The 24,021-nt window shown below is 40.2% G+C and overlaps 2 protein-coding genes across 2 annotated transcripts; one reads left to right on the top strand and one right to left on the bottom strand.

Annotated features, from left to right (window-relative positions):
- Nucleotides 1-1,143: 1,143 nt before the first annotated feature.
- Nucleotides 1,144-15,335, top strand: pkp3a (plakophilin 3a). Its single transcript, XM_034204686.1, has 13 exons — nucleotides 1,144-1,513; nucleotides 5,290-5,381; nucleotides 5,909-6,780; nucleotides 7,634-7,757; nucleotides 8,396-8,600; nucleotides 10,310-10,481; nucleotides 10,870-10,987; nucleotides 11,075-11,239; nucleotides 11,464-11,646; nucleotides 11,729-11,882; nucleotides 12,055-12,253; nucleotides 12,424-12,511; nucleotides 13,464-15,335. The coding sequence occupies exons 1-13, from the start codon at nucleotides 1,291-1,293 to the stop codon at nucleotides 13,503-13,505; spliced, it is 2,637 nt and encodes an 878-aa protein (XP_034060577.1). The 5' UTR covers nucleotides 1,144-1,290; the 3' UTR covers nucleotides 13,506-15,335.
- A 236-nt stretch (nucleotides 15,336-15,571) lies between these two features.
- Nucleotides 15,572-23,359, bottom strand: sigirr (single immunoglobulin and toll-interleukin 1 receptor (TIR) domain). The gene is made up of 10 exons (XM_034204697.1): nucleotides 23,132-23,359; nucleotides 21,343-21,612; nucleotides 20,249-20,450; nucleotides 20,026-20,153; nucleotides 19,610-19,771; nucleotides 19,378-19,521; nucleotides 18,694-18,796; nucleotides 18,382-18,532; nucleotides 17,710-17,887; nucleotides 15,572-16,506 (listed from the first exon to the last, which is right to left on the bottom strand). Exons 1-10 carry the CDS (start codon nucleotides 23,190-23,192, stop codon nucleotides 16,334-16,336), a joined length of 1,572 nt encoding a protein of 523 aa, XP_034060588.1. The 5' UTR covers nucleotides 23,193-23,359; the 3' UTR covers nucleotides 15,572-16,333.
- Nucleotides 23,360-24,021: the final 662 nt, after the last annotated feature.

Here is a 24,021-nt window from a genome sequence, read left to right as displayed (position 1 = left end):
AATACTACTGTGTAGAAATACTCTGTTACAAGTTATATTCCCACATTCCAAAAGTGACTTAAGTAAAAGTATTGTAATATTACTGAAGTAGCAAAATTACGCATTAACAAGAATGGCCCATTACAGAATAAAACACTTTCTATGATTAAATAAAGAAAATGTAGGCATAATGTGGAGGAACCACCAATGTTACAACTCCATATATGACTGGGAGCTAGTAACTAATGCAGTGGAGTGAAAAAATGAAGAAAAAAAAAACGAGCGTTTTGAAATTCAACATTAGAAGTAGAAATATCAAATGGCATCAAATGAAAATAGTACCTTAAAATATATCTTGGTACAGTGCTTGAGTAAAATAACTGTGTTGCTATGCACCACTGTTAATAACAGTGCTGTCACACTGGATGACATGTGGCATCATAGTGTGAATGAATTAGTCACAATTCACATGTCATTCATTTGGATATGACTTCACTGACCACAGTCACAGAGAGCTGACACAGGCAGGTCTATTCACAGCTGTTTGACCTGGTTCATCCTCACTGACACTTCCTGTTTCACTGTGTTACAAGATGGACCTTTGTTTTACTTGTATTTATTAAATACATGATTGCAATGTATTTAACCTTTAAACAATAAAGTTAAAATGAAACAAATCTAATAATGTAACACTAAAATGTATTATTGTTTTTTTTTCATATTCATATTTATATTATTGTTATAAGAACTTTTTTTTGTTTTTTCCCCCCCAGAAATTGATTCATGCCGGTTTCAGTTATTTTCTAATAAAAAGAAAAAGTAATGTAATTCAAATGAAATAAAAATCCAGTACTGCTTTCTTAAGCATTCGTCAACCATAACTGAACATGCTAAACTGAGTATTTGTTAAACAGTGTGCGGGAAGAATGTGACTCAACTAGCAGCATATGCCTATGTGTGATTGAGGTCACCAGGTCAAGTAGAGGCCAGTCGAAAGTATATTAGAGAGTAGAGTCAGTGAGGAGGACAGGAAGATAATGGCGATTTGGTTTGATGTAAGCTGCTGAATATTGAGAGGGACACCGTCCAGAGGGAGGCAGTAATGTAACGTGACGTCCCATAAAAGTGAAGAAGAAGAGCACCTGTGCAGGTAGTGCTGCCCCGAGGCTCCTCCCCCTGATGGGCAGCTCTACTCCCTCTGATCGCCTTGCTCTCTCTGCGCCCCTCTCACACTTTCAGCTGCACAAACAACCTCCGCAGCACGGACTGTTTCTACCAGGACGCCCTACGCGCGTCTTTTAACTTTTCACCATGAGTATCGTGGGCTCTGAGAGTGTGTTTTTGTCCGCCTTACAGCCCAACACCTCGGTCACCACCTATGGGCTCCCGTCGGAGATCCACCTGGGAAACGGGGGCACGATGTCGGACGAGATGACCCGAGCGCGACGCGTGCAGCAGCAGGTCCAGATGAGACTGGCGGAGAAGTCCACACTTCCGCGTCAAAATGGATCAACTTCACACTACGCCATGTCAGGTAAACACCAACAAGTGTTTTTCGTTGTTTTTAACAAGTGTCTCCACCTTCTGCGTGATGACAGTTGCTTATTTCCGTGTACAGAGCACAGGAATGACCTGTGCAAGGGACTGGCAAAGTTCAAACACCTCTGTGTCCTCTCAGGAACAAAAACAGGTGCATGGGTCTGACACTAAAACCCTAAAAACTGACCTCTTAACTGTGTTACAGACGAGAAATGGAAGTTCTTATCTGATCCGTCAGACGTGTTTTGTTTCCTTTAGCCTTACTCCAAACTACTGAAATAGACACTGGACATCCCAACATATTGCTGTGTTTTAAAAATGTTAAACCCCTACAGTGTAAGGTCCAATCTCTGTTTTTTAGTCACACAGCACACCCACATACAGTATCAATTGATGGTGAAAGCAAAGTACTTTATTCATTTTGTTGTTATTCCACTAAATATTTGCTATACAAATGGATTATTAATGGGTAAATCAGTTGGTTCAGTTAAGTTGCTGGAAAAGAAATATAAGAAATATATACATTTAAAAATGAGGGGACAATAAATGACCTATTGGATGACAAATAGATGAATATATTTATTGTTTTAATGTAGAAAATAGTTAATAATTTATCTTTTGTGGATAAGATTGTATAATGTTCCTAGATTGGTGACTCAGATCAGTGAAGTCAATTCAATTCAATTTCAATTCAAAACCTTTATTTATACAGATAAAGCCCATTGAGATCATAGACCTCTTTTACAATGGTGACCTGCTTCAATTAGTTCCAAACATGAATACAAACATGACAGAAAACAAAGTAGTAGTAGTAGCTTTTACTTTCAAGAGTGTACACACTCTTGAAAGTAAAAGCTTCACTGATCTGGGTGTGTGTGTGTGTTCATGCGCATGTTTGTTCATTGCTTCCCGTCAGCACTATTTGTCTGGAATTTGTCTATTCGGCTCCTCTGCATGTCCGTAGTGGTAGAACCTGCATCTGAATCCTCACATTTGATCTTACAGTGTTTATGCCTCATACCCTCACACGAGAAAGGGTTCATGTGTAACAGGCTCAAACAAGCCCTGCTTTCATGAGTTTCCCTGATAGCAGAGCCAGGTAAAAGCCTTCCACTGTGGGATTGGGTTTCAGGTCTTACTCAGCTTTAAGAGGTGAGGGCTGAAGAGATACCTGAGAGATGACGGTGTGGTGAGAACCAGTTGTGTGTCTGGTAAAAGACATTGTGAAACAGCATCTGTCTGATCCAATTTAACACAGCCAAGGTGGGGTTGTTACGTAAGCAGCAGTGCGACTCCCACAGAGTCTCACAGGGGAAAGGCTTCCATGGGAGTTTTGAATGAGTTGACTTAGTTGTGACATTACTTTATTTAAGAAGCTGAGTCAGTGTAATATGTTTAGCTACACAAAACGGTGACAAGAACGTGTACGCCTGCTTGATGCATGAAGGCATTCCTTCCTGTCCTATAATTCATTGCTTTGCCCCAAACTACAGTTGACAGCTCCTTGTCTGCGTCATATTTACAGTTTTGTGCGGGAGAATGTTTTCTCACTCGTCTAGTTTGAGCACTTCCCGGAGGCACAAACAGCACCTGCCTTGAAAGAGAACACATACAGTTGGTGGCATTTTAACTGTTGAAACAATCGGGGACATACAACACTTAAGTCAAATAACAAATATTGCCACAATTGATGAAAATCGTGTCTGAGCATGATATTTTGCACACTGTTATCTCTGCCTGTCCTTTGCCCTGGGCTTTGCCGTGGGAGGAAGACAGACAGTCATACATTGTGGCTTTGTGAAATGTATTGTTTTATGTAACCTGAATAAGAGAGAAAGAAGGATTCCTGACAACACAACAGGGAATGCTGCCATTTCAGTGGTTTGTGGCTTTAGAAGGACTCGTTATGAATGCATCACAGTTCATACATGAGGAAGGAACGCCTCCTCTTGTGTTTTAAATGCTGCAATAAAATGTGCATGTATGGACCAATGTTTACTGGTGGATGAGTCCTGGCAGAGAGTAAGAGCGAGAAAAAGAGAGTGTATGCTTAAGATTTGGCTTCATGTCCAAAGCTAATTTTTCAAACCACAACAAATGAAATCGGAAAGTTCAGTTTTCAAGGTGTGTCCTCTGTGTGTTGTAAAGGTGCTTTGGGCGTTGCCTGGTTGGGACGTGGCCAGGGAACATGTCAGTCATTTTCAAGTGCTCTATAGCAATGAGGCGTGAAAGGCGGTTCACTCCACCCCTCTGATGCATAAGAAATGTGAGAAACAGATGCCCACGTACAGTACAATTACATTTCTTTTTCCAGTTAGAGTACTTGCACTTCCTAAATGCAAAGGGATTAGTTGGTTTTGAAACATGATATGCTTTCTGGAGATAATACTGATCATTGGCTAAGATCATGTTAAAGATCTTCTTCAAACACTGACTGCAGGTTACTTTCTTTTAGCTGTGTGTTACATTTAGAAAGTGAAATCACATGACTGTTATGCAACCATTTAAACCAGAAAGAGACAATTATGTCTGTGAAGGGTAACCAGACGTGTGAGACCAGTCGGTCCTGCTGGTACTGACTGTGTGCAATTGAAACTTCAGGCTTCAGTGCAACACGACACCTGCTACTGTATGTCTTTCATGCAATTCATCACCAATGTAAGGGCGTTACACACCTTGTTGTGGCTGTCATGTTGTGATGAAATCTTCATCCACTGTACCGTTTGTTCCATCATTATTTTACTTAGATTTGTTTCCATGTTTACAGTTACCCTTGCAGACAAAAAAGTCAGTCTCTGTTGTATTCAAATGAACTTATATGAGGGTCAATGGATGAAAGAACAATAACCAAAAGGATTTTTGTTTTAATTTGGAAACAACATTATAAAGTTAACAGGATTCAATTTTCCCTGTTTTCCTGATCGCGTGGTTACGTGCAGTAGCGCCGCTGAAGGTCAGGCTTCACTTGATGCTGTATTATTCATGTGTGTTATTTTGTGGCAGAGTACAATGATGGGTTGACACATCAAACACAAAGCACTAATGACAAGTTTTCTTTGCTGCCACTGGCAGGGTAGTCAACATTGTCCTTCTTTCACATCATTATAAGACCAGTTTAGTATTCCATGTTTTGAAAAATTTGGACCAATCAATTTAAAAAGAAAACGATCTCATTGATGGATGACCTCACAAAACGTATTAAACCAACGTAAAAGGCATTTGTCAAATAAATCTGTTTTCAGGGTCAATTACTAACAATTCACTGTTTTGCAAAGGCCTACTAAAGATACTAGTTTCCCTGTTCTAAAATATCAGAGGTCATTTTACTATTTTTTATTAATTTATCAAAGTTCTCTTATTATATTTGATAATTTTTTTAACTAACAAATGTTTTGAGCAGGCAATGAAGCTGACATTTCCTAAAACATTCAAAGTTAAACCAGGCAGTTTAAGAGTACTCAACACTGAAAACTGTCAAACTTTTATTAATAGTTCTTTAAAATATCTGGAATTAACTCTGGATAGGATCAACAAGATGAATGTTAATTATCTATATAAGCTTTTTACCAAAAATAATATATGTAGATGTAGCCCCCTTTGTAAACATTTTCATTCAATAAAATATTTGTTCTCAATAATTGTATCTGAGTACAATTGCCTTTTTTATTTTGTCATTTAAACCAGCTAGTCTTTCAGTAAAGCCTATCACTGAAATCAATGTGATCGTGTTAATGTATTCATCTGTTATTCTTTCTCTCTGCTTCCTTCCAGACTACGGTGGGGCTTCAACATTGAAACATCAGACCAACACTCCAAACTACAGCTCCAAGTCATCCTACATGTACGCAGGCTCCAAAACAATGGTGAGTACTACTGCATTATCTCACTCTTTAAGCGTGTATTCACACTTTCTATACAAATATTCAGCTGATCGTGTAATATGTCATTTAACTAGGTGTTTTAATAAAACAAACACATCACTGACTCTCTGCCAGTGTTTGAGCGGGTCACCCAGGACACAGCATGTGTGGTATTTCACAGTACGCTGTAATGAGATCACCTCAGGTTTTCAAGTCTACCCTCTAGATTCCTCCAGTTTAGTGATTCAACAGGAAGATGCTGGATTTGGGCCACAGATATTTGAGCTCTTTGCCCAAGAGAAACCTGAAGTTGCATATTAAACTAAATAATTTGTTGTATGAGGAAAGGAAACTAAAATGACAAAACAGTCTTAGGGCTGACCTGCAAGATAGTGGAATTGCTGTGATCGGATTGAGAAACCATTTCTGTCACCAACAAAGTCACCCACACACACACAGTTCACTAGAGCTTAATGAGTAGCTCTGGTTACACATTTGATTGTGATCGTCACTCCTTCCCTCATCCTCAGGGTCCACGCATCTCCCAGAAGACGGGTTTCAGTGCCCGATCTGCTGGTGCAGACTTGGCCACACTGCACAGGATCAGTGTTGGGGGAATGGGAGGTGGTGGTGGGAACGGTGGGGTTTACTACCAAAGTGGCGGACACCAAAGTGGCGGACACCAAAGTGCGGGATACCAAAGTGGAGGATACCAAAGTGGAGGATACCAAAGTGGGGGATACCAAAGTGGGGGATACCAAAGTGGCGGCATGCAAACTGGCGGCATGCAAATTGGCGGCTTACAAAGTGGCGGCTACCAAGGTGGCGGCTACCAAACGGCCGTCATGCAAACAAGACACGTGGACCCAGATACCCTCTCCATGAACGCAGTGCGGCAGCACACGGCGCAGGTGAATCCCGGGTGGGCTGATGTGAGCGATGCCTACAGCTTGGTCTCTGAGCGTGACGGCACCTATGGCCGCCAGTATGCACAAAGCGCAGTCAACGGCTACGCCACCCAGGTCAGGCAAGGAGGAGGCTCCATGACCTTTACCTCTCCCATGCGCCAATCTCTTGGTGGCACTCTTACCCGCAACGGAGAAATGACAGAAGGAGAGATGGCGGTCACACAGCAGCACTCCTACAAAGGCCCGGCCCACCGCACCATCAACAGGATTACAAACAGAAACCGGATGAGCACCGGCTCCTTGCCTGGGCAGCAGATCGTGTCCAGTGGGAGTGTGTATAGTAGTGGGGGGGACAGAATGGATGGATATGGAATGGCCCAGCGTCAGGGCACTATATCTCGTGCCCAGTCAATCAAAAGCATGCACAGTGTGGGCAGGGGCATGGACGTCTTCGGGCAGATGGATATGGGAGCCAGCATGGGAAACCTCAGCGGGTGAGAAGCTTACATTACATCCCATTGTGCCCCAAGTCCCCACCTTTTTCACTTTTAAAACAATGATGGCTCATTTGTTTGTTTTCATACTGTATTACTGACAGATCTTTAGAGGGTAACTTGTGTGTAGATATTGAGTAGTCTTTTTCCTTTTGTCAACAAATCCTAAGAAATCCAGTAATTGATCAATTGATCCTGAATTATTTTGTCAAAGAAAAGCCTGATATACAGTAGCTCAATCCCCCCTGCTAAAGAGAGCCTTCATGCTTCCATTGTCCAAACACTTCTTAATATAACATCTAAAAACATATCAGCAAGGCACACTTTTGCACACAATGACATGTCCCTAGGTTAGATGAACTGGAGAACTGCAGTTTCTCTTGATGCAGTCCCTCGTGCATTTTCCTGCTGCTGTAAATACTGACTTTTTCTCTGACATTAATGATATGATAGCAAATGTCACAACCTCCATGTGCCTGGAGCTTTAAGTCAGGGAGTGTGTGATGTGAGCGTAGTATTTCACAAGAGCTGTGGATTGGGAGGAGGCTCCGTAGTTGCAGGACTGGTTTTGAGTGTGGCAGCTCAGTTTCAGGCCTCACATTTCACACAACCCAGCGTGTGGTTTCCAGAGCAGATTTGCAGACCACTGTGTGATTTGGAAAAAATACCAGAAGCTGGATTTTGCATGCAACAAATAAATCATCCATAAATAATTACTATTGCTGACGTATTTTGTGCCTCCATACATGTGTCCAAGGAGTTGATCCTAGTGAGGGGAGAGAAAACAGCATAATGGGGTCATTATAATGTTTTAGATTATTTTGTTGAACTTGTGTTTTCGCTCCCTCACTAGGATCAACTCCTTGGACATGCCCTCAGCAGTGCAAAACCTGAGAGAGGAGGACCATGACCTGCAGGTCCTGGGTGCCGCCTACATTCAACATGAGTGTTACAGTGACAACGATGCCAAAAATGAGGTAGTTAAACTTGTGGTTATAGCTCTGGGTTTTTCATTTCTTTTGTCATAAAGTAGCTATGCCTTTGTTTCACATGTTGGTCCATTTTTATTATCACTGTCACATACACTGCAGAAGGGATTAACACTCTTACTATTTAAAAAATAAATCCAGATGCTTTTGTATTAAAAGGAAAGAAAGATGTGTTATAGAACAGAAAGGGGTACGACATGCAACAAAGGTCCCAATGTTGGAAAATTATTGTGGTATGTGGCATGCGCTGTAACAACTTGTTTACAAATAGTTACTTGCATGTTTGTAAAGCTTAGCTTAATATTTAGACCAAAAACAGAGGGAAATAGCTAGCATGGCTTTGTCTCAAGTTAATAAAATATACAGTGTAATATCTTTCTCAACTAACTCTCAGGTAGAAAGCAAAAGCATGCATATCTTTTGGAACAATTGAACAATTTGTCTAAACCTATTACAGAACTTGGCAAATCCTAGTGCCATCATTTTTTCAACAAACATACAGGAACATAGGGGCTTTAATCCACGACCTAGATCTAACCTAGATCGCCTAACTATGGGGTAAAATGGAATGAAAAACATGAAATATCCTAAGCTGACGATTTATTTCCCTGCCACCCCGTCTCTAGGTGCGTCATTTGAAGGGAATCAGTGAGCTAGTGAAGCTCTTCAACTCCGAAAACCAGGAAGTGCAGCGTTATGCCACCGGTGCAACACGCAACCTCATCTATGAGAATATGGACAACAAGGTGGCCCTGATCGAGGAGGGCGGCATCCCACAGCTGGTCGAAGCACTGAAGGAAAAAGACGATGAGCTCCACAAAAACATCACTGGTAGGAAAAACTTGACGGCAGTCATTAACATAAAAAACATGATACAACAGCAGAGCTGAGCTGGGACTTTAGCCTCAAGTAGAACTTGTGCAAATTATGTTATCATAGTTTTTTAATACAACATGATATTAACAGTGGTGTCCTTACAATACCTGAACATTACATTATTCCGCACCAAACAAACAGGAGGCAAGCTGTAACTAGAAACTATTGTCAGAATCAACCAATTGTGAGCATTTAATTAAACTAATTATAGTTACTTTCATATTTTAAGATAGATAGAGGAGATTTGATTTTTAGACTGTTGATTATTCTCAGTTCTTATGTGTGTTTACAGTTCACGGCTGAATAACTCTTGTTTGCAGTTGACTCATCTCCCCACCCCTCAGCACTTGTACATTCCAACAACTTCAGTCGCTGACATTATTGCAATTATCTGTTGTCAGCAGAACTGGCAGTAATTCGCTCTTTAAATGAAGACTGTTGGAAATGGATTTTACAACTCCAACTTCACAGTGTAGAGATTGTTGCCTGACATGTTGTGTGTCTGAAGGCATAAAGAAAAGGAGGTGGAGCTGCAGGTTTTCTATATGGAGTTTGAAGAGAGGGATTATATATATGAGGGAGTTGTCTGCGCCTGTGGTCTAACAGTACTGTATACCTGCCGCTCCCTTTTATGACTGATGGCCTTGTCAGCCCTTTGAGCCGTTACACCTTGATGTGTATCTGATGGGGCGCTTAATCCCTAGTTTCTGTGAGAATGTGATAAATGTCAGAGCAACTGTACCTGTGCACCTTTTTTCTGTAGTTTTGCCAAATGTCACAGAGGTATTTTCTTATAATACCAACTAATGTCTTAGCTTCACTGTCACTTCACTGTGACTTCACTGTGACTTCACTGAGTTTCTCATATAGACTCTGAAAGGATTTGATATGTCCACGTTTGACTTCTAATGTCTATATGTCACTGTACATTAGGGCTGCTCAATTAATCGTATTTTAATCGCAATTACGATTTTGGCTTGCAACGATTATGAAAACAACATAATCAAAATAAAACTATTATTATTATTTTATTGAATTATACTTAAAGTTCAGGGTATTCAACAGTTTTTTCAATCAATGGATGTTTTCAAAGTATATGGATAATCGTTTTTAATAATCGTGATATCAATTATTGACCCAAATAATTGACATTATGATTTTTGCCACAATCGAGCAGCCCTACTGTACATATGAAGATTCAGCCAGCAGGTGGTTAGCTTAGCTTAAACTTAACACAGGGGAAACACTTAGCCTGGTACAATCAAACAGTACCAAACTCACACCTGTTTTTGACCAATAGCTTTTGTACACATTACACACATTGTAGGTTGTATAGTTGCTGGTAGATGTTTTTTGTAACCAGGCTAGTTGTTTCCCCCCCAGTCTTCTTACTAAGCTAAGCTAACAAACTGCTAGGTAAATACTGAACAAACAGCTATAACAGTGGTACCGAGCTTTTCATCCAGCTCTAAGTAAGAAAGTGACTAATCTGCCTTCCCAAATGTTGAACTGTTTATTTAAAATAAGGTTAGGGTGAAGCATGAAAAACTCCAAGATTAAAGTGAAAATATCCTCACATCCAGGTTGAGAAGTAAAACACAAATTAATATGTAAAATAAAGCATAAAAGTCTGTTTTGTTGACTCTCCTCTCGTGTGTATGCAGGTATCTTGTGGAACCTTTCCTCCAAAGACAACCTGAAGGAGAAACTGGCCAAGGAGACCCTCCCAGAGCTGACGGAGTACATCCTCATCCCTATGTCAGGCAAAGACACTGATGGCTACCAGCAGACGGCCTCTGAGGCAGACATCTTCTACAACACCACAGGAGGCCTCAGGTACACCTCACCTATTTGTGTCTTCTCTGTGTGGTAGCAGCATGCCCCTTTGATTAAGATGTATTTCTTCCTGGCTCACCTGGGTTTGATTTCCTTCCCATGATCACATTTTCTATATGGGAACTTGTTCTGGTAGTACACGCCAACTCACTGGCTTCAAGGCTTTAAGTTAACAATACTAATGATTGATTATCAAAACAACATTTCTGTTAATATTTTCATCAGATCATTAATAGTAAAGCCAACAATATTTTCAAAATATCAATATAATGTTTTGTAGAAAATATTGTGATATTTGATTTATACCAGCCCAGTTTGTTAAAAATAATATGATGCATGATTTCTGGATTTTACCTAAAATATCTCTCTGACCCCTCTCTTTGCTCAGGAATATGAGCTCTGTGAACAAGAAGACCCGTCAGCAGATGAGAGAACAATCCGGACTGGTGGACTCTTTGGTCTGCTACATCAAGAACTCCCTCGACGACGGCAAGGCAGAAGACAAGGTGAGATCAAACGAGATGGAGCTGAATTCAATCTGTTTTTTTGGTTCAACCCAAGGATTGTGTATTTATTTGTCTGTGTGTTCTTAGGGGGTGGAAAATGCAATGTGTGTCTTGAGGAACCTCTCCTACCAGCTGTACGGCGAGATGCCTCCATCTACTCTGATTCGCCTGGAAGGACCAAATAGAGCTCAGGACTCAGGAAAGGGCGACGCCATTGGTTGCTATACACCTCAGGGACGGAAAGCCAAAAATGTACGCACACGTGAGATTTACCCATCAGCATTTTGTGTGCATGTTAGGGCTGCTCCTTTGTAGTCAACTAATAGGTTGTACCTTTTTCATGGTGAACTCATTATTTCCAATCCTTACTTATAAGCACATTTTTGGTCAACACAACATTTAAAGTGGTGCTATGGCATGATTCTTTGTAGAGAATACCAATTTTACTAATTGGTCAATTCAAATGTTCCCCACAGAGAAAGAACCAGGACATCTCCACTTTCACCGAGGTGGCCCGGGTGCCAAAAGGCCCCGAGTGGCTGTGGCATCCACAGATTGTGAGCGTTTATAACCGTGTGCTGCAAGACTGCGAGATCAACTCTACCACCCGCGAGGCGGCTGCTGGAGCTCTTCAGAACATCACCGCTGGAGACAACAGGGTGAGAAGCATATTCATCTTGCCATATTCAAATGCAACAATCTACATCATATTTAAACTGTCTCTCCCTCTTTGTCCCGCAGTGGGCGTCAGTGCTGAGCCTGGTGGCTCTGGAGCAGGAGCGCATCCTGCCGCAGGTGCAGAACCGCATGCAGACCAGCAATGACCTGGAGCTGCGATCCCTCACAGGCTTCTTACGAAATCTGTCCCGCCATGCCAGGGATAAGAATGACATGGGTCAGTTTTTTTCTTAAGTTATTGAAAAAGCCCACATTTAAAAAAATAACAATTTACCATTTTTAACCAAACTCTTGAACATTAGAAGAAAAGTGTGAGTCCTTAACAGGAAGTTGATTGTAAATATAGGTTTCCAACGAATAATCTTAACATTACTTATTGGTTTATCCAGCCTCAAAGGTGGTGAACAACTTGGTGGCCAAGCTGCCTGACGATGGGAGCCAGAAGGACCCCTCTAGCGATGTGGTGGTGAACATCTGTGGAGTTCTCAATAATTTGGTGACCAGCAGCTCTGTAGCTGCCAGAGACATCGCATACTTTGACGGCCTGCCAAAACTGATCAGCATCAAGACCATGACGGGCACCTGCAGGTAAGACTTTGTAATGTGGCATAAACATGCTGTATTGAATAAATGTGTTCTCACCCTGACATTTCTCCATCCGCATGACATTTGCATGTTGAGGAAATATTTCAGCCTATCTTTTCACATAAAGTTATTTGTACCAAGTGTTAACCTTGGATAAATCTTTTTGTTCCTAGCACGGGGAGGATGAAAGCAGCCAAAGCAGCATCAACAGTTCTCAGCAACATGTTCCAGTACAAGAAACTGCACAGAAGCTACAAAGAGGTAAGATAGTAAACACGAGCTCTGCATGATTAATGATTTCCCCTCCAAAAAACTGAGAGGGATAATCAATAACATATTAGAGATAATGCATCAGTTATGATTTTTTTCTAACAGTCTATTACGAGTTTAGACAGAGTTTTTAAGTGTTATTCAAATCCATTCAGATGCCACAAAAACAATCAAATCACACAACAAGATTTTAAACATTAATACATATAATGAAGTAACAAGAGGTCAGATTATGTTTGTCAACTGCCAAACAATAGTCACTGAACCACACCCTCATTCTCATTTCTGTGTGTGTGTGTCTCTCTGGCTGTTCACACTGCTTCTTTTTCAACACCGACACACACACATCCACTCGGGCGTGTCCACGTCTTGGGCAGGACCAGGTGCCCTACATGTTCTGACTTTTGCAGATTCCGACTTGCCCCTCCCAAAGGGTGCGGTGTGCAGAGTTATTTCCTAACAAACAGGTCCCAACAGAACCAAAAATGCATTAAAGCTTGTCTTGTACGTAGGCAAACATCAGACTATTTGACTATCGTGCTATAACGTGAGTTCTGAGGTAACTTATGCTAAGATACGGTACGATGTACTTTATTGATCCTGAATTGTAACGGCAACAAGGCATTGCTCATAATTTGTAAAAATCTATAAATAGTAGTAAACAAACAACTCAAAATAGAAATTAAACGGAACTAAAAATTAAAATACAAGTTGACCATGGAAAATACGAATCTGTAGACTGTCGAATAAACACTATGAAGGGCCAAATTACAGCTAACACATGTTAAAGTAGGGTTTTAACTTCAGGTAAATTCTAAAAATCAAGGGAGCTGTTACAGAGGTGTACTGTGTGGTATTTGAATACGTTCTATAATGTAAATAAACACAATATTTGTTTATGTATTCGTTATAACATTGCCTTGTTTGTTTCTCTGTGTTACAGAAAGGGTATGGGAGACAAGATTTTGTAGATATGATGATCTAAAACAAAAGGCAGTGGTGAAGAGGCCTGCTCTCGACCAGCCCCCAGTGGAGCAAAGAGACTGTTTGTACTATTCAAAGATACTTTTTTAGGATGAGAACATGGACACACAAGTGAGGGAGGATCGACACAGAGGAAAACAACTTCCTGTGTATTTGTTTTTACTCTACAGACCGTTCAAGAATGTTGGATCCGGCACGACTACTGATGGACACAAATGTGTACACCTTAACCATTTACTCTTTTTGTTTAAACACTGTATGTTTTAGTGTGGAATCAGGGATTTATTTGTTATCAGAGCAGCATTTATTCAGATATAATTTCAGCTGTTTTTTTGTTTGTTGCGGATGACAACTGTTGATGCACAGAACAGCACAGAATGAATGGATTGAAGTGTGGTACAAACATGCTGTTCTTGTAAATATTGCTTCTTCTTTTACAAAGAAATCAAATGTTTTATACTTTGCACCTACACTATGTACTTAGTTCTTGTAGTTTAAGGATGGATAAATGTGTTTATAAATGAGTCCATATTATAACATGATTATAATTGGATTGAGAGGAGTGGACGTCGAGGAAGATGGCTGCTTAAGTTCGTGGCTCCGGCGCCATCACCATTTATTTTTGCTTAAATATCCCACTATCAGTGATACTTTTTATCTCAATCACGAGTTATTAGTCCCAATAGTCATCTGTTACATTAAACATGCCGAATAGTAAAAAAAACTCCGAAAACCGTAATTAATGCAACTCAACAACACCTGGTTCTCAAGGCTAATGCTAGCCCGAAGCCTGCGAATGTCTCACCGGACGTGTAGGTATTGAACTCAGCTGCTACTGAGCCTACCAACACCGCGATTCTTGAGCTTCTTCAAAAGCTATCTGAAGACCAAACAAATCACTTTACTGACCTTCGGAAAGAGCTATCAGAAACGCGGAGAGCCGTTGTTGCTGTTGAGGAGAAGCTAGCTGACGTGTTTACCCGAATTACCAGTGCTGAGGCCCGGCTGGATATGCTGGAAGACACAGAAGACCGGCGCCGCAATTCTCCGCCAGCCCTGGCTTCGGAGGTAGAAACGCTGAATGCTAAACTAGTGGAATACGAGGATAGGGATAGGCGGGTGAATCTACGCATCTATGGATTCCCGGAGCATTCTGAGAAGAAATATGCTTTATCCTTCCTGAGGACAGCGCTGCCGGACATCCTTCAGACGGATTTTCCTGGGTTTTGTTTCTTTCTTTAGTTTTGTGCTGTTTTTGTACTGTGTTGCATTTTATGTTATTGATTGTACCATTTGTTTAATAAAAAAAGGGAATAGGAATAATGAATGTATCTCCAAAGTTGACTTTTGTGTTTAGTTCTATGCTTTTCAAAATTGCAAAATCGCAGTCGTGTCATACATTTGTAGTTGTTTTGTCAAACATGCATACTTTCATTATGTCTGTTTGTTTCTTCAGTAGCCCATTAAACCTGCTGTTTGCGTACTTTAAGTGGTGTGAGTGTACAAAGAATACAGTGCTCACTTTATTTCAAAAACATATATCATATGTTGATGTTTTGTTTTTGAGGTGTTATAGCAAAATCTAACACGGACCCCAGACCTCATTGAAACTCATAAATTGGCAAGTAGGATATTCTAATTAAATGTGTAATTGTTCATACAAAGATTTTTGTTCAAAACTTACATTTTTAATAATATTTATTGCTCTGGCATAAATGGTTTCTCTTTTATTTTGTAGGACTTCTAACTGCTTTAAGATTTGCTTTTGTTGTGTACAGGCAGATGTATCCTGATATTTGTCATCTAATAAAGGGACCGATTTGAAATGTCATTTATTAAGTGTCTTATTTGTGTGTGTGCTGCACACTCGCTGTGACTGTAATAAAGGGACACTATCACGATGAAATGCTCGCCACTCCCTGTTTACATATTTGCTCCTGCTCAGACAAGAACAACACCAGACCTGCCCTGCTGCACCCTTATTCAGGCTCTCATTTCACTGCAGGTACTGCTATCATCACCCCATGAAGACAGATCATGATCCCAAAAGAGAGAAATAGCCAGGTATTTTTGTCAAACTGCTTTATTAGCATTATTGCTGCGTTGTTAGTGTTTTTACATTAAACACAAAGCACCCATATGTACAAAAATGTTACGAGTTCATCGGTCATGAACCTTGCCCTGCCTCACGTGCACAAACAGATGTCCGGAGTTATAATTTAAGACTGTTACATTTATTGTTTCTCTTTCCCAATCCGTCAGCTGTCATATTTTGAAATACTGCTTGAAAAGCTGAATCCCTTCAATCTATATTAACAAAGCATTTATATACTAATAAAGGGCTGGCTTATCTAAAGCCAGTTGAGTAGCACTTGAAATGTTTTTGCTCTATGAAGCCTGATGTACTTATATGATTCTGTTTTCTTCAAGTTTGTATTTTGTTGGTCGAACGCACTTATTGTAAGTCGCTTTGGATAAAAGCGTCAGCTAAATGCAATGTAATGTAATCTATCTGACAGCACTCTTCCCTCTGCTGGGGACTTCATGAGAGATCAAAGCAGTGAAATGACAGTTCTTTCCAAGATTCACACAAATACAGCAGATAATAACTTGTACAATTTCTCATTAGATATTTTACAACAGTAAACAAAAATATATAAAAATGTAAAAATCAATCTTTGGTGAATAGAAAAAACAAGGTAAAAGAAGTTAACCATTTGATTTAACACAACACTGTAAAAGACACACATATTTCCCATATTGACTTAGGTAACAATAAAGCAATGCATCAGAAGAGTCGTTTTTAAGAGATCAGTGGGGGGGTTTCGATCAGATGTCATCTTCAGTGACCAGGCAGTAGAAGTCTGAGCGCGCTCCATAGTTGCGTGATCCCAGGTCCGACACGTCGATGTCCATGGGTCTGGGCTCGGCGGACGGGATGTGAGCGACGAGCAGGACGGGAGCTTTAGAGGCCAGAGCCTTGTATAGGGGGGGGCGAAGGCCTGCAGCAGGAAGACAAGAGTGAGACATGCTAATGCAAAGTACATGTTTGCGGAAATGCTGTAATGTTAGGGCTGTTTCATTCTTTTGTTTTAAGACATCAAACGCGTAGTTTAACATCTGGTGACATTTTTGCTTTCTTGCCAAGAGGAAGATAACATTATTGATATCAGTTTCACATTGGTTGATTCATTGTGAATCAACAACTGCTGTTAATTTAGCTTAGCAGGGAAATAGCTAGCCTGGCTATGCACAAAGATAACGAAATGTATCTACTAGCATCTCCAGCAGTGCAAAAACGTCAGGTTGTAGTATACATGGGGTTTGGTGACTGACTAATAGTTATTGAGAAGCTTTTTTTAAATGTTTTAGTCACCTTGAGACAACCTTTAGTCTAAACCATTGTGTTTTTAAAACAATTAAGAAAGAAAAGGTATTGGGTGTAGATTTGTGAGCTTCAGACAGAGATAGGCTAGGTATTTGACCCTGTTTCCAGTTAATGTGCTAAGATAACTGACTGCAGTTTCACATGTAGGTAAAGTATAAAGTTGAACTAATCTATTCATCAAGAATCTCGGCAACTATGCTAATACTGAGCTATTCCTTTGACATGAAAGCATTTGTCTCATATCGGCTTGGAATGTCTTGATATGATACAGGACAGACAAACTGTTAAAGAGAATATGTGCAAGCTTATCATGTCGAAGGATTTTGTTTATTTTAGTTAAAGATTAGCCGTTGAACCTGTGTTTGATTATTCAAAGTTTAACTAGGTCAGCTTGTATTGCACGTTGAAAAAGACAAAAGAGACTCTGTCAGGTTGAGACTTGAATATAGGCCATTACGTTCGATATTTGAATTGCTATTCAAGAAAAAGTACATGACCAACTAGCGTTAACATCTCTGGATCACTACCAGATGGTTGTTAAACACGAATAAACCTGCTTTAGCATGTTGTCTATGTCATTTAATCGTTTATTTGGCAGGGACAATGCACAGTAATGAATACTTAAAACATTAAAATGTGTCAAGCTTAACAGTGCCAGATTTAGCTTTGAGCAAATTTCCATCCGCAGTCCCTCAAATGTATTGAATTTTTAATTACAACAATCACCTGGCACTTGTCTGTGCATTTATTTTACTTTTATGTGCAGATAGAGGTAAGACTATTCCAAACATTACTACTTAGTGACTGTTGTTCTTACCCAGATCTCCGGCAGGGTCAGTGTCTGAATTGGAGTCTCGGTAGTTGGAGTCGAGGGTCAGCATGGGGTCCTTGTCATTGTGTAGCAAAGTCTGCGGTTCGCAGGCAGACGAGCTGCGGAAGACGACTCTACGAGGCATCGCTAAGGCCAGCTCCTTCCAGAAGACGGAGGAAGGAGTCTGTGGAAACCAAACATGACACGTTACACTGCGCTGTTAAGAGTCAAACTGAACTGTAGTCTCACCTGTAGAAGCCCTATTCCATTATATATAGTATATGCAATACATTTCTAATTTAAATTCAGATGTTTATTTATTTTATTACAATGAATCACATCTCAAAATTAAAAATATCTATAATTGCGTAGATGTAAATGGCCGGTAAAGAGTAGAACACAAATATAATTAAAGAGGTTTTTTCTCTTGTACTCATATTGCTGTCAGTGTTAGAGAGATTGAGACATGATATACACTTTTCACATACTGTATGTATGTATATATGTAATTAACACAATAATATATACATTTTCGATGAATGTTGGCTTAAATTTTAGCTAAAATATAATGTATCTCTATTATTTTTGTAAAACGTTCAACATAATTATGTTTAAAGTAAATCCTATAGTATTGTGGTGGTAATTGATCGCTCTGCTAGGTACTCTTGTGGGTCTTACCACAGAGTTGTGCTTCCAGGTGAGGACGGTGAGGCAGTGCTGGTGATCATTGAGCAGCTGCTTGATCTCAGGCCTCATGCGTTTGGACTGACCCTCCAACAGGATGAGGATGGGCTGCGGACACAACTCCAACAGGTGCAGAAGACCCTGTCTGAAAACACACACACCGTGTCAGGATAGGACATAGTGGAGACAGCAACACTGACCTCAAGTGGTATATTGTGATGATGCCACACTCATTTTACTAAGCTTTATTCTGTATATATTATTGGTTGTTTGAACAGTGTTAGTTCAACATTGAATTCATCTGACCTGAAGTTATTGCAGCACCAGTCCTGCTCGAGGTAAGCATGAGAGAGCAACACGATCAGACGCCGAGAGCGACTCAAGTTCATCAGCAGCTCTGCAGACGGTTCTGGAGACACAAAATATTGTAGAGCGTTGTTAAAAATGGGCTGCTTTAGGTTCAAATGTGTTACCAAGGAATGTGTTACTAAAGAAAAAAAGAGCTTACACACAGATAACAAATAATCAGACAAATCATTGTTGTTTACAAATTGTTATGGCATTTGTTGTTTTTAGATTATTTAGATTAATATGAGAAAATGGTCTCATGGTTGCAATTGCAACACATAATAGAATAGAATAGAATCAGAGGGATGAAACCCCTCTTTAATGGTCACACATGCAGCACAGCACACAGTGACATTTGGCCTCTGCATTTAACCCATCCGAGTACCAGGAGTCTAGTACGAGGAGCAGTGGGCAGCTATTGTACAGCGCCCGGGGAGCAATGGGAGTGGGGGGGGAAGGGGGTAGTCCGGTGCCTTACTCAAGGGCATATTGGGTGAAAGGGCCCCCAGAATAACTCGTAGCAACGGGTTCAGAAGGATCTGAACATTCTGGACTGTTAAGAGAACAAAAACTAGTTAAAAATAGAGTCCACATTTCCCACTCTCCCATTCATTCCACAACAACAACAGACATTAGGCTTACCTGAGCCAGGTAAGATAGCGTTGTCATTGATGTGCACTTTGTACACATTTCTTTTCTCCAGGTGAGGTTTAAGAATGAAGTTGACAAACTTCCTGTCGTGGTCATTGTTCACATAGGAGATGTAAGCATCAAATAATTTGCCATCTGAAGAGACACAAAAAAAAAAAAAAATGATGTTGATACTTTATATTCTCACAGTCTCACATGGTTATAGCAACATTATGTCACTTACCACTGAGTTCATAGTCTCCGTAGGAATTCTTGTACCAGATTTTGATGTTCAAGTGACACCTGGAATACACAACAGCAGCGACAGCCAGGAGCAGGAGGAGGACGATGGCTGCCAAAACAGAAAATATGTGGTTGGGGCCGTGGGGTCCACCGCATGAAATCCCTATGGAAAAATCACAATAAACCAATACTTTCATTCAAATTGATCATCGCAAACTGCAGAATATGAATTCCGTCAGTGGAGTGTGACTGTAAGACTGATTCCTAAAACAATTAAGTACTAGACTCAATATTAATGTAGGGCTGAAACCAAGACACATTTTCCTGCAGAACATTGAAGTTCATTTGATCTAAAGAGTGTATCTAAAGATGCAGGACGGATTGTAAGAAACCAACATAAATAAGTAGTTTTCTTACACTCTTCTGAAACTCTGAATAGAGAGGAATAGTTCCTCACTGTGCAGATGTACAGCCCGAAATCATCCTGCTCCTTCAGGTTGATCTCCAGCAGACTGGTTACCATCAGCTGGCCGGCTGCAGGAGACCTGATGAGATGGAAAGGAAACTCAATCTTACTTCCACTCTCAAATGCTTTTTTTATGAAGATGCTTGAACCTGGCTTTAGAAAACTTCAAATCACCATGAGGAGGCATTCAGCGCGTAATGTATGTGATTGGGGAGGGGAAAGTGATCTTTACTCCACTGCAGCGTGGTGTCACAGTGCTCCTCCGTGGGATCCCAGAAGAGAAGAGCCGTGCAGTTCAGTGTCACAGTGGATCCTATATTTCCACGGTGTCTGTCTTCATTTCGCTTAAATTCTGGGTCTTTGGAGCACCGTGACTCTGAGAAAAGACAAACCACTGTTATCAGAATCAGAATACCTTTATTAGTCCCACAGAGGGGAAATGTACATTGTTACAGCAGAAAAAGAGCCATAGACAGCTTAATGTTACATATGTTACATGCATTAAAAAGTATTAAAGTAAAAAAAAGAAGTTATAATATAATAAGAAATATAATACAACAAATTAAAAGATACACAAATGACAAAATACACATCCTGTAACAGTTCTTAGGATTGAGCAGCCAGGTATATATTGCACATATAGCACATATTGGGGGTGTTATAGTCTGTGTTGTTGTGTGTGTGTGTGGGGGGGGGGTCTACTAGGGCCTGTGCTGGTTGTATAGTCTGACCGCTGCAGGGAGGAAGGTCCTGCGGTATCTGTGTTCGCTGTAGGAAACGCAGACAATAGCGTCTTTTATGTGCACAGGCTGAGACTGCAGCTGGAAGACGAGCTGAAACTAAATGCCTTCTTGTAGGTGTACTCGCTCAACTAGCTCCCTAAACCCCCACACACACGTTATGTCTGGTTCAGGGATAAAAAGATCAACGTTGGGGGAGATTACTTTAAAATGCAATTATTTACTGCATTCAAATTGGACAGGTAGTGTCTTAATTAGCTACATAATCAATTGTTTTACAAGAAGAAAAGGACATTTGATTTGAACACCTTTCTATACTTTAAAATCAAATATAGAAAGCACTTTTAAAACATGTCCAATACAAATATAATCTGGGCTGAGGAGAGATTCTAACAGATTTTTTGGAAAGTTATATATGTGGTCTGTTGCCTCCCAACCCTGCAAGAAATAGCTTACTGTGAGAGCCACATAATTACAGTATCCTGTTCAAATAGCCTCCATTACACTTAACATAGACGTAGTACTTACCCTTAACTATGAGGTGCGTAGTGAATGAGGATGAGCTGTTGCCCTGCTGCATACAGGTGTAATTCCCCTGGTCTGCCAAGCTGAAGTTGGCAAACTCCAGGTAGGCCTTCCCTTCCATGGAGGGCCGCGGCTGGCAGTCTTTCTGCCAGGTCAGGTGGGGCAGGGGGGGGCTCTGGGGCTCCAGAGGGCAGGTCAGCCGGTATGGGGGCTCCTGCTGCCCCACATAGAGCACCTGCTCCTTAAACACGCTCCCATCGACACACGTCTGAGCTACAGATAGAGACACACATTAGAGATGCAACAAGTCAATTTTATCCATCCCAAAACTGATTGTTATATCTCAATTAGGTCAAAACTATTTCAACTAATATCTAATTGTGATTATTTTTGACTGATATTGCAAATGTGATACTATTTAAAGATTCAAGATTCAAAGATTCAAAGATTCAAAGATATAAAGGCTTAATTGTCATTTACACAGTAGCTACAGTGTAGATGTGGCGATGAAAATCTTAGGACCCAGGCTCCTCCAACAATGCAACATAAATATATATAAGTCATAAAACAATAACACTGATTTAAAAACAATAAAATAGTGCAAGAAGAAACAGAGTAGAATAACTGAGTGCAAGATTACTGTATCTTGCAAGACCAATGTGCAAGTAATGCAGATGAAGTAAACTATACATATATGTGTGTCAAAAAAAAGAAATACAATAGGCTAAATGTTACAGCGTGTGTTGTACTGTACTATAAGTGAACATGTGTACCCGTTAACCTTTAACCTATTGGAGGAAATTATCATTTTTGAATCTAATCATCAATGTTATTATCATTGAAAGAAATATTAAAATGTTCACTTTAATATGAGAAAATTGCAGATTACAAATTGCTATTGAACTATTCGCCATGAGATTTCCTGAATTATAATCACGACATGAATGAATACAACTGTGTGTGTCGGTCATATCGGGTCAAGGCATAAAAAGGTTTGAATTCATCTCTACTCTATGTTGTGTGATCAAACAATAAGCCTTTTGAGAAAACACTTTGACTACCGTGTGTCTGTGTAAACAGTTTGCATACAGCCTGTGCAGCTTCATGAGGCTGAGTTCAGTGTTAGGGCAGCTTTCAGCAATGACTGAATGTCTAATGGTGCATGAAGGTGAACCTGTTTACACTTTTTGTCAACCTATCAGACTCTAATGGCTGTTTTGCTGACTTAGATGAAAAGAGAATATCACTGAATACCCTTTTCTGTTTGAGGACATGTTCCAAGCAAACAACAAGTTAATATCAGGCCTAACTGCTCCCTTTTCAGGACAGATGTAAAATACACCTCAGACAATGAGATATACTGTTCTATTGAATCTGGACCTGTTCTTCAGGATATTCAGCGCATGCGCTCATCGTGCCTATGACTAAAACCACAAAACACTTGCACAACTTTCCTTCCTGTTTCCTCTCTGTCCAACCAACTTTCGAGTTATTCCTCAGTTTTTCATAAAAGGAGACCACATCCGGGTCCGAAGTCCGGGTCACCTTATGTTGCCAGGCAACAGCATGTGACTGTGACAGATAAAGTGACCCTCACGAACTACATGTGCATTACCTGGTATTTACCTAGCCAGCATCCCGAAAACATGGCTGTCAGTACGTTTTAAATAGACAAAAACAAACCAGGAACAATACATTATAAGTCATAAGTCAAACTAGATTTCTAAATATCGTGTAAACCTGTGAAATCTAAACAAGAGAATAGAGTTTATTGTGTAGGCTACATCCTTACCGTCTGCCAGTAAAGTGTTCCCGGAGAATGCCACAATGCATGCGACTAAAATCAGAGCCATGAGCCGCAGTGTTCGTCTTCCTCCTTCCTGAGGGGACAGGTGAACCGATTGAAGCGAATTAACTAAACCTCTATGAGTGTAGCCTACCTGTTGATTTATACAGTTTTGTAACGTTGTCACAGAGGTGACTAACAACAGCCGTCCAGTTGATGCATGCACCTGGTAAGGTACCTCAAACTCGACTTGCTATTGGCTGAACTTGGTCATGTGACGTGTGCACCGGTTTACACAAACCTGGGAATGGATAATATTAGGACATTCTGAAAAGTAGATCTACGTCTATCCCAGTTTCCAGTTTTTCAAGGAAGTTACTCACAACTTTACCCTTAGTAATGTAACAATACAGCAGCCTGAACATTCTTCATTACATGTTAAAGCCCTGAATTTAAACTTTGTTTTAAAGAAAACTATAGATTTATCAGCAACGTTTCTCAGAGGAGTACAAATTAAAAATGACTCATTATGAAGATTGGCTCCCATATTATTATAAAATATTATTATTGACCCAACCCAAATGATGTCATTATTATTGGTTATAACATATCCATGAGGCATTAGTAATATTTCTGTTTACCATTAATAAGGTTACAACTTGTGGGACTTTATAGTAGTCGTAGAGTGATAAACAAAAATGTTTTCACAATTGATCCATGTATTTGATGGTGAACCTGCATTTTTAAGGTATTTTTCAAATTCCCGGAAATACATTTATTGGGAAAAAAACATGTGGTTGTATCGTGTGATATTGAAACTAAGGCTTACTATCCGTCCTTAAAAGAAACCTTGGCGTGACACAAAGACAACCCTGTCATGATTGTAACTATCACGG

This window comes from Gymnodraco acuticeps, unplaced genomic scaffold, assembly GCF_902827175.1.
Source record: "Gymnodraco acuticeps unplaced genomic scaffold, fGymAcu1.1, whole genome shotgun sequence".
Lineage (NCBI taxonomy): Eukaryota > Metazoa > Chordata > Actinopteri > Perciformes > Bathydraconidae > Gymnodraco > Gymnodraco acuticeps.
The sequence above is the reverse complement of the archived record's forward strand: the minus strand, read 5'-3'. Positions and strand labels throughout refer to the sequence as shown.

Bases quoted from the DNA above. Each gene is read 5' to 3' on its own strand.
- pkp3a (XM_034204686.1), top strand. From the start codon at position 1,291: ATGAGTATCGTGGGCTCTGAGAGTGTGTTTTTGTCCGCCTTACAGCCC. The intron at 10,482-10,869 runs GTACACCTCACC...CTCTTTGCTCAG, and splicing joins AACACCACAGGAGGCCTCAG to GAATATGAGCTCTGTGAACA. The intron at 11,647-11,728 runs GTGAGAAGCATA...TTTGTCCCGCAG, and splicing joins TCACCGCTGGAGACAACAGG to TGGGCGTCAGTGCTGAGCCT.
- sigirr (XM_034204697.1), bottom strand. From the start codon at position 23,192: ATGGCTCTGATTTTAGTCGCATGCATTGTGGCATTCTCCGGGAACACT. The intron at 19,522-19,609 runs GTAAGTGACATA...GTGTCTCTTCAG, and splicing joins CGGAGACTATGAACTCAGTG to ATGGCAAATTATTTGATGCT. The intron at 17,888-18,381 runs GTAAGACCCACA...TGGTTTCCACAG, and splicing joins CCTGGAAGCACAACTCTGTG to ACTCCTTCCTCCGTCTTCTG.